A 9,884-nucleotide genomic window follows, 5' to 3' on the forward strand; every position below is an offset into this window, starting at 1 on the left:
TAATTTAAAATAAAAAAGGTATACTGAATCGTTTTTATAATTATATTTGTCATCTGTGAATTTCACACGTGTGACATACGCTGTATGTCCCGAGCGTGGCGGCAGGTGATTGGCTTTAAATTTGATTGACGGGCTCAAAGAGCCAATCTGTACGAGCCACAATACAAGCGAGGGGCAGAAGCGGAAAATGATAAAGAGCATCTTTTTTCCTTAGCCGGCATGTAAATACTACCTTGTAACGCGTTATATTCAAATGCTGTATCTAATTTTTCATAGAAGGCGGCATACTGAGCCCTTAATTAGCAATCATTTCAAAATCATTATAGGGAGGATTTTATTCTAAGTCCCGATGAATCGGTAAAATGCAGCCCACGGGACTAAAACGGAGACTTCTTGGGCTTTTTTCCTGTTTACTTTTACTTTTCCACGTTACGATTGCTAAAAGGGATTTAAAAACTGCTTGCGTGACCTGCAAGAAAATCACTAATAACTTCCAAAAGGTAAGCGACCAAGTAGAAAGAAATCCAAGCTTTGTTGAAATGAAAGGAATGTCTAAAAATAGATTCCATTATCTTTTTTTTTTTATGTTTTGCTGTATTTTTTAGGGTTATGAAAGAACTGCAAAGCAAAATTTTGGTGGGGGCAATACTGCTTGGGAGGAGAGGAAATTGTCTAAATATGAAACCAGGTGAGATGAAACTGTCAAGTCTTTCTTGTCCTCATAATACTTGTGTCAAAGTGGCGGCTCGGGGGCCAAATCTGGCCCGTTGCATTATTTTGTGTGGCCCGGGAAAGTAAATCATGAGTGCCAACTTTATGTTTTAAAATCAAATTAATTATTTGATTTCCCCCCCTTTTTAATCAATAATTGTAATTTTTTAATCATTTTTTTCTGTGTTTTTAGTTCAAAAATCATTTTTTAAAACCTAAAAATATATTTTAAAAAAATCTAAAATAAACATTGTTTTAGATCTATAAAAATCGGAATATTCAGGTCTTTTAATCCAGTTCTTTTAATCAATTTATTAAAAAAATAATCTAAATATTATATCTAAAATGGTCCGGCCCACCTGAAATAAAGTTGACATTCCTTTATTTTCTTCCAGTGAAATTCGACTAATGGAAATTATAGAAGGGCTTTGCGATAGCAGCAGCTTTGAGTGCAACCAGATGTTAGAAGAGCATGAAGAGAAGTTTGAAACATGGTGGTTTAAAAGGTTAGTAGATATGCTATTTTTTTTAAAACATGCTTTTCATTCAATTTTTGTTGTTTGCAATGCAGGAAAACGAAACACCCTGATTTGCATAAATGGTTCTGTGTTGACACCATCAAAGTGTGCTGCCCAAAAGGGACATTTGGACCTGATTGCAATAGTGAGAAAGTCGTAGCTGTCTCTTTAAAAATATTTTAAAAATCTGCTATAAATTGCTAGCATAACTTTTTTTTTGTATGTCTTAGCTTGTGTCGGAGGCTCGGAGAAACCGTGTCACGGAAACGGCAAATGTGACGGCGACGGAACCCGCGGAGGAGATGGCAAGTGCACCTGCGACGTCCAGTATAAAGGAGATTTTTGCCTAGATTGCATCGAAGGCTACTTTAACGAAGTGCGCAACGATTCATTCTCCCTTTGCACTGGTATGCCGACATCGCCCTTTAAAATGTACCATATCGTCACCCAAGAAATAATAAGCATTTCTTACTTTATTTAGAATGCCATTCTTCATGCAAGACCTGCAACGGGGCGACCAATCAGGACTGCGATCAGTGTAAAGATGGTTGGGAAGAGGATGACCAGGAAGCCTGCATTGGTAAAGTCATCTCATTAGAAAGTATTTTGACACTTTCTAACAAATTGTCAACAATAACTTACCATTCAACAATCACAAAAACCGTTCAATTTGGTGCCATTGATGTTAAATGAAGACCTGTAAGAAAGATTTTGGGTCAATTTTGGGGCTTTTTGCATGGCAACGTGCTTGTAACATTTAAAGACATTTAAATAAATTTGGATTATGATGGACACACTCAAAAATAAGTTTAATATAACCTTACACTTAATTCTCATTTTGTTTGACATTGACACTTCTATCTCAAAATAAATATATGCCCAAAATTGTACTCTTATCTCCAATTGCTCTTATGTCAGATCACCTGTATGTCAAGGTACCACTGTAAATCTAATTGACAGATATAGACGAGTGCTCCAAAGACTCACCTCCATGTCAAGAAGATCAATACTGCATCAACACAGAAGGCTCGTACATCTGCAAAGGTGAATTCACACACTTGTCTTCTCTTGAGCTGAGCTGGAAATGAGTTGTTTTCTTTGTTCCTATAGGTTGCGATCAAGCATGCACGGGTTGCACTGGGCTTGGAGCCGATACGTGCCGGGCGTGCGCTAGCGGCTACCGGGAAAACGAGGGAACTTGCTCAGGTTCGTTCAAGCAAGAGCCAAGATATGATGCAAGTGGATAAAATGTAATTGTCTTGATATACTTTACCACTATAGACATTGATGAGTGTTCCCAAGACGATTCAGTGTGTACAAAGGAGAACCAGCAGTGTATCAACACCCAAGGCAGCTTCCAATGCATCTGCTCTGAAAATTACCAGGAACAAGATGGCGATTGTGTCCAAAAATCACAAGGTTGGTATTAATTTAACAGCTGAGTGGACATTTCTAGTTGTATTTATCATTTTTTATGGTTTTAACAGATGAAGAAAAGGCAGAAACAGTTGAAAGTCTTCATGAAGAACTCTGATTTGTGAAAGAACTTTGTGGAAATACATGAGCTTGGTCATTTAAAAAAAAAAAAAAACAATGCACTACTATGAAATTGAATAATCAGTGGACCAGTCATTGAGATTTTTCAAACATTTGTCATGATTATGTTGTTTTTAAAGTAAATAAAGGTGTTTAATAAGGAAGAAAAACTCCTACCTGGAAACTTTTGTTCTTCAAGTCAGCAGACAACACATCAGATTTGGAAACACTGTCTTCAGTGCGTCTTTTTTATTGTCCACGTTAAATTTTGGCAATGTCATCCAGGCAGAATAAATAAAATGTCACAAGTGTTCTTCCACGATTACAGCAACAGTGTATATACATTCTTATCAAACCCTACGTGTCGTGAAGGTACATGATGTCTTCATTTTAGCGATTTCAATGGAGTATTGCAGTTTACCACATGTGAGTCTCTCTGATCTCAGCTATGACTTGGCTGGCTTTTTGCAATGCCTGTAAAACATGGTAAATCAAGGGTGTCAGACTTGGGTTGGTTAGTGGTCCACTTTAAGTTCAACTTGATTTTAGATAGATTTTTTTATATAAATGGATTAGAAGAACTGGATTAAAAGCCCTGAATATTCATTTTTTATAGATCCAAAACAATGTGTATTCTTGCTTTTTATATAAATATTTTTTAGATTTTACAAAAGGATTTTTGAACTAAAAACTGAAAAAAATGGATGAAAAAAATACAATTATTGATTTAAAAGGAGGAAAATCAAGAAATTTAATATACATCAATACTCCAGTTGAATTTGATCCTAAAACAGATATTCAGCACTCATTTACTTTCCTGGGCCACACAAAATGATGCCGCGGGCCAGATTTGGCCACTTTGACACCTGTGCTCTTAATTGTTGTTTTGGATGGAATAACTATGAAAAAGTAAAAAAAGTCTCTACTACTGTTTTCCATTGTGTCATTACATTTCAACTATGTAAAGGCTAGCCTTCACATCATTTATTTAAATGTTACTGTAATATGTGATTAATTGTCAAGAGTTTAAAGGGAAACTTTACCTGCAGCATATCTGCAGCTTCCTTGCGGCGCTGAGCCATGTCCTCCGACTCAGTCAGCAAGTCGTTAAGTAGCCCCGACTTGTAGAGCTGACCAACCAGCTCGCTCTGGAGGCTGTCCTTCACGTGGTTGACGAGAAAGTGCATCACAGCCTTTGGCACGCTGAGGAGAAATTAGCTGGTCATTGGAAATCAAATACAATAGTACCTCAACATACAAGTGCTCCCAACATCATGGCCACTGTCTTTTGGGTCGCAACTCCCTCGTGTAATGTCTTTACGAGCACTGGGCGGAGCGTTTTTAGTTAATTTCAATGGAAAACGTTCATTTGACTTACGAAAAAAATCGACATACGAGTTCAGTCCCGGAACGAATTAAGCTCATATCTCAAGGTACCACTGTACAACAACCATACTCACCTATCTTGAATATTCTTGCGCACGATGAGAAAGTAGGACTTGATGAGGCGTTCAATGACCTCGCAATCCCGCTGTTCACGGGACGACAGCTTCCTGGCCACTGGTACCGGCTACATATTTAAAAAAAAACAAGTTTTTAATTTATGAGCGATATTTAAAAAATAAAAAAGGACATGTACCACATCCAGTAAGTTGACGACTCCTTTGAGAGGACTTCCCGGGCCTGACCCTGGCCCCCCCTCTCCTTTATTGAGCATCCCCCTCCAGGTACCGGCACCATCCGGTTCGCCCTGCGGACCTCCGGCTAGTGCCTATCATTAAAAAATAATAATAGTAATAATAAGGCAGTACCTAGATGTCATCCTGTAATAGTACTCCTTTGACGTTTTACACTGCACTCGGGCATGGAAATGTTTCCAAAAATAAAAGGTTTGGTGTAAGACTAGAGGAAACACAACATTGTGAGTAGAAGGTTACACAGGCTATTTCGTCAAGGGGGGGGTGCACATGACATCATAAAATAAAAATTCAGGGTGCAAGTCAAGCCATCCATCGCCAAGGCCAGCAGTTGCCCACCTTGGCAATAATTGCATCTGGTCCAGGCATGGTTGGCTCGCCAGAAATTGCAGCTGGGCCTTGGATAAATAACTGGCCATAATTTCAGGGCAAATGGAGAGAAAGACAGAAAAAGTTCATTTGTGTCATGTTTTTTTACATTTTAATCCATTTGCTTCTCGAATATAAAATCATCCACTCGTTCTCCAGTGTTGACGTGTTAATTATCTACGACAGGGGTGTCAAACGGGGTGGTACGGCCCGGGGAAGAAAGCCGCATTGTATAAAAAATATGAATTTTCTTTAAAATTTGTAGTTCTTGTATTATCCTCTAGGGGTCGCAGTGGTTTTTTTGTACGTGCAGACAACATGAATTGACATTTATTTATGTTGTTATGTTATTCTCTTGTTCATAATATATTGTTCATAATGTAAAAGGAAAATTCTTTTAATAAACATATTGATAATTTACGCATTCTTTGCACTAATTATTAGTATTAGTGACTGATACACCCCTGATCTAAGGCTACTAAAGATTTAAAGGAGAAACGTACCTTATCTCTTGAGACTGAGGTGGGCAATTCTCTCATTCGGTTTCTTCTTTGCTCCTAAACCCACAAATAAATATCATACAAAATTAGAATTAAGTTTAGTGTAAGGTTAGATTAAACTTATTTTTGAGTGTGTCTGTATCGTACCTCGATGTTGTTGTTCATGACCCCGCAAGCATCTGCAAAGTCTGGATGCTTCGTGTTGATATAAGCCAGCTCAATGGCCACCAAGTTGTGTACCTGGCGGAAAAGAGAAAGTTGAGAAAGCGTACAAGTGCAAAAAGAAGGCTAAATGTGACAGTACCATCTCATTAGTGACGGGTAGCCTTTTCCTCAAAAGTGAAGTCACGACTTCCACGATAGCTTCGTGAAGCTTTGGGAATCTCTGAAGCTCCTGCGTGGGGGCGGGGCACAATTGAGATAGGGTACAGGTGTCAAAGTGGCGGCCCGGGGGCCAAATCTGGCCCGCCACATCATTTTTTTGCGGCCCGAGAGAGTAAATCATGAGTGCCGACTTTCTGTTTTAGGATCAAATTAAAATGAAGAGTATAGATGGATATTAAATTTCCTGATTTTCCCCCTTTTAATTCAATAATTGTAATTTTTTACTGATTTTTTTCTGTGTTTTTAGTTCAAAAATCATTTTGTAAAATCAAAAAATATATTAAAAAAAGCTAAAATAAACATTGTTTTAGATCTATAAAAAAATGAATATTCAGGGCTTTTTAATCTGAACAAGAAGCAGAAACCTGCGTGCTGTAGTTGCTGCAGTGCTGGATGATCCTCTGCATCTCCTCGTGAACCAACTCCACACAACGCAGGCTAGGCTCCTCCAGACGCTTCACCTGCTTCTTCACCAGCAGCTCAAAGGAGACTTCAGGCACGAAGAGAGAGGGACGAGGCCCCTGACGGTGGGATGGGAAGGTGAAATGCTAGCTACGGGGAGGAAGCAGCGACTCCCGCGGCACTCACCGTGGCATTCCGAATGGCCGTCAGGATGTCGATAGTGCTCAGGCCTCCGAGCGGGTCCACGCACTCCAAAGTTCGTCCGAAAGTCTCGTGGAAAATGTAACAGATTCGGGCGCCCCCACACCTGAAATGGAGGATGTTACCAATGGAAAAAGTCAATGACAGAGAAGGACAAAACAGCATCATGAAAAAACTTTTCTGATATGGTCAACACTCACAGCTCTGCTGTCTCGATGTACTTGGCCGTGCCTTCTATGGTGTTGCAGTACTCGGTGGCGAACTTGGTAATGAGCTGCAGCAAGGTGGCGCTTTGGTCTTCCACTGGTTCGCCATAGCTGCCCAGCAGGGACTGGTACTGAGCGGCTAGCACGTTGATTCGTGTCTTCAGCTCGGGCAGGCAGTCACGGATGTGATGCATCAGCAGTCTGACGTGAGGAACGACTGTCTTTTGTTGGGTCAATTGGCAGTGAGATTAGAATACCTGGATGACACTGACCTATTAAGGGTTCTGGCCAAGTATTTGGTCCCGTTCCTATTCGCTAGCGAGGGATATTTCTTCTGCAGGAAGGCGTGCTCATCTCGGATGGCGTCAGTAACTGATTTTTTATTGTTGATGTCCAGCTGGCTCCTGTAGAGTCAACAGTATTCACCATATTAGGTCAATCAATGCCGCTTCCGGCTGTACGCGAGATGCTAAAAGAGCTAGCTATTAGCATCATGAATATTTGATGTTGCTAAAAGCCAATTTGATTTTTGATTACAGTCATATGGCATAAATAAACACTGCAAAAATGCGTAAGGGCATTGCGCCAAACAGACCTGTTGACCACGCCAATGAGACCTAGCTTAACGGGAATGACTCGACCCATTAGCACGTCCATAGCGTCCGTTCCGGCGTCCATCAGGTCAAGTTTGGTCACCACGGCCAGTGTTCTTCTACCTGGATTGGATAGATTGGTTGATGAAATAAGCACTGGTTGAAGGAGGTTTATTTTAAAACTTTTACCATCAGGGTCCACCTCCCGAGCCACCTTGAGGGCTTCAGACGTAGCCATGTCGGTGTTGGCAGCCGTGACGGCCAATATGATGCAATTGGGGTTGGAGATATGCTTTAGGATGAGATCTCGGATTTGGACTTCGATGTCTTTGGGTTGATCGCCCACGGGAACCTGCCAGTGACAAAGTGTTGAGGTGGGGGGGGCGCATGGTGGGATTGGGACGGCCATGTTACCTTGGTGATGCCGGGAAGGTCCACTAAAGTTAGGTTGACAACGTGGGGGGAGAAGATCTTCAGGTGAATGGGCTCATCACTAATACCCTGAACCAAAACAAAAGGGAAATGTAAGTTTTCTTTAAAAAAAAAATTAACAACTAATGTGGAGTTCACTACACTTGGGAGATGATCTTTCTCACCTTGTTATTCCCCGAAATTCGCTCGGTTTCTGCTTCGATTTCTTGCCTGATTTCATTGAAATCAGTGTAGATCTGCCCACCCAAAAATGCATATGTAAACAATGATTACAATAGTGTGTAATGTTTCAAATGATGATTTTCTCCCTATATTGAAAATGACCTGATTTTTGGTGTGCAGAAACTTGCCCCAATCCTCAGCTTCTCTTCCTGAAACACACAAGGCAACTTCATGAATGTTTAAGAAAATGTTATACAGTGAAACACAGATGATTTTTGTGTTCAAGTTGCCTACCGACGTCCTCATTTTTACCAGCATCCACCGGGTCAACGTGTACCAACTGCAGAATGAGAGGCCGCCTGGTTACGATACCGGTTCCGCGTGGAAGCAGGTCTCGGCCCACCAGGCTCTCCAAAACAGAACTCTTTCCACTGCTCTGTGAGCACAACAAGCCAGTGCAGTTAATATTAGGAAAGTAGTACTTCTTTAAATTTACAAGTGGCTGACATTGTCCAACAGGGTGTGCTTATTAGCACTGAATGAAGGTTATCGAGTCTTTCCAGTGTAGACATAGAACGGTTTTAAATATAGACATGTTTTTAATAAATTATGGCTCATTACAATTCAGAAATTGAATAGTTAATGAATAGCTAACGGTGCATTTCATGACAATTATTAGAAGTAGCATTTACTACACCTGCGTCCCCACTACAGCAATCTGCGGCAGCTGGATAATATCAGCACCCACAGTGTTGAATACATCCTGGAGCTTGTTAATAACGGGGATAAGTGCCTCCATGTCTTAGGTTTCGGTTTCGGGGCAATAAAAGGAATTTGACGGTGTTTTTTTGTGATGGAGCCAAAGTCATTCAATGTCTCGGCGTCGCCACCATTGCGACAACAGCAGCTGCATTTGGGACTCAACGCGATGGGAGTTGTAGTTCTCACCCAGCTGTAGCTTGAGCGTCAAAGTGGAGAAAAGAACTACAAAGGAAACTCGCTCATAACAACGCGCGAACGTACAAACGGCGCATGCGTACAATCATTGTTGATGACAGCCTAGCTTTGACAGACGTAGATAAGTTTGTGTGGGTTGCCTCAAAGCTAAAACGTAATAATTACCCATTTTTCTTGAAGTCATTTTCCTGTCAACGTTCAACATTTAATATTGCATTATGCTACAGTTCTTGGTGAGTCCAAATAACTTTTCTTTTCAGCCATTGCTCGCGTAATTGTGATTTTTAAGCTCAGGGTTGCCACTTAGGGCAAAACATTGAGGAAAAATCGAACACGTCGGTTCTCGATTGCTGTTAAATGATATAGAAAATGTTTTTTTGTTTGACCTTTTTTAGGCTGGATTCACCTTGGGCAATGTTGTGGGCATGTACCTCGCTCAGAATTACGATGTAAGTTTGATCCTATTATCTCAAAGGCCTAAATGTTCTATTCTGTTTCCTATTTTTTGTCATAAAACTGGATTTTCTGTTCAAGGTACCAAACATAGCCAAAAAAATCGAAGCATTCAAGAAAGATGTGGAGGCCAAGAAGAAACCACCTGAGTGATCAAATTGGAGGAGCCTTCCATTAAGAATATATATACTCTACAGAACATCTATTTATTTCACAGGGTGGTGTAACAATCTCCTACTGGATATGAAAATATGTACTGGAAGTATGACAGTGCCTCACAAAAATGTTACATTATATTTCTACTCTCAAATTCTCGATATCCGTATAGCACATTTGTTGTGATGGCATAACAAAAATGCAACATATTCTGCTCACAATAAAATTGATGATAAATCCTTTTAAAAATGAGTTGTCTTGTAAGTATACTAACCTTTTTTTGAATTAGTTATGCTTTTTTCCTGTGGCTTATTCCTTAGTGCGCTGAGTAGCATTGTTGAATGTTGATTTTGTGTTCTTCTTAGCCTTGGAAAGAAAGGAAAAAGTCATTTGTGTGCTTTCCTCATCAGTTAAATTAACTAACGTATTTTCACAAGTATACGGCGCATCATATTTTTAGCTGCAGTGTCAGTAACGAGTGCTATTTCTGTATTTTACACACACAAAAGGATGTACCGTTTTTATAGACGCAGCCAGGCAAATAGTAGCTAACTAGTAGCTAGTGTTACTCATCCAATGCTGTCTTCCATGCTTCATAAAGTTGTGT

The 9,884-nt window shown here is 40.2% G+C and overlaps 3 protein-coding genes across 4 annotated transcripts; 2 read left to right on the top strand and 1 right to left on the bottom strand.

Moving 5' to 3' along the window:
- The first annotated feature begins 140 nt into the window (after positions 1 to 140).
- On the top strand, positions 141 to 2,648 carry creld2 (CRELD disulfide isomerase 2). Its single transcript, XM_077709798.1, has 8 exons — positions 141 to 500; positions 606 to 688; positions 1,107 to 1,217; positions 1,283 to 1,374; positions 1,460 to 1,636; positions 1,711 to 1,809; positions 2,190 to 2,435; positions 2,511 to 2,648. Exons 1-7 carry the CDS (start codon positions 363 to 365, stop codon positions 2,315 to 2,317), a joined length of 828 nt encoding a protein of 275 aa, XP_077565924.1. The 5' UTR covers positions 141 to 362; the 3' UTR covers positions 2,318 to 2,435; positions 2,511 to 2,648.
- A 351-nt stretch (positions 2,649 to 2,999) lies between these two features.
- LOC144181375 (dynamin-1-like protein) lies at positions 3,000 to 8,673 on the bottom strand. Of its 2 annotated transcripts, XM_077709794.1 has the most exons (19): positions 8,409 to 8,673; positions 8,006 to 8,147; positions 7,874 to 7,920; positions 7,714 to 7,785; positions 7,532 to 7,618; positions 7,307 to 7,469; positions 7,120 to 7,240; positions 6,797 to 6,928; positions 6,519 to 6,725; positions 6,304 to 6,424; positions 6,081 to 6,236; positions 5,636 to 5,725; positions 5,479 to 5,571; positions 5,335 to 5,388; positions 4,802 to 4,873; positions 4,405 to 4,536; positions 4,226 to 4,335; positions 3,809 to 3,968; positions 3,000 to 3,239 (listed from the first exon to the last, which is right to left on the bottom strand). In XM_077709794.1, the coding sequence occupies exons 1-19, from the start codon at positions 8,508 to 8,510 to the stop codon at positions 3,183 to 3,185; spliced, it is 2,118 nt and encodes a 705-aa protein (XP_077565920.1). In that variant the 5' UTR covers positions 8,511 to 8,673; the 3' UTR covers positions 3,000 to 3,182. The 2 variants fall into 2 exon arrangements, with proteins under 2 accessions (XP_077565920.1, XP_077565921.1); XM_077709795.1 differs by lacking the exon at positions 4,802 to 4,873 and having other exon boundaries at positions 8,409 to 8,671.
- A 59-nt stretch (positions 8,674 to 8,732) lies between these two features.
- Positions 8,733 to 9,529, top strand: stmp1 (short transmembrane mitochondrial protein 1). The gene is made up of 3 exons (XM_077709799.1): positions 8,733 to 8,901; positions 9,064 to 9,117; positions 9,203 to 9,529. The coding sequence occupies exons 1-3, from the start codon at positions 8,887 to 8,889 to the stop codon at positions 9,272 to 9,274; spliced, it is 141 nt and encodes a 46-aa protein (XP_077565925.1). The 5' UTR covers positions 8,733 to 8,886; the 3' UTR covers positions 9,275 to 9,529.
- The last annotated feature ends 355 nt before the right edge of the window (positions 9,530 to 9,884 follow it).

This window comes from Stigmatopora nigra, chromosome 23 (assembly GCF_051989575.1).
Source record: "Stigmatopora nigra isolate UIUO_SnigA chromosome 23, RoL_Snig_1.1, whole genome shotgun sequence".
NCBI lineage: Eukaryota > Metazoa > Chordata > Actinopteri > Syngnathiformes > Syngnathidae > Stigmatopora > Stigmatopora nigra.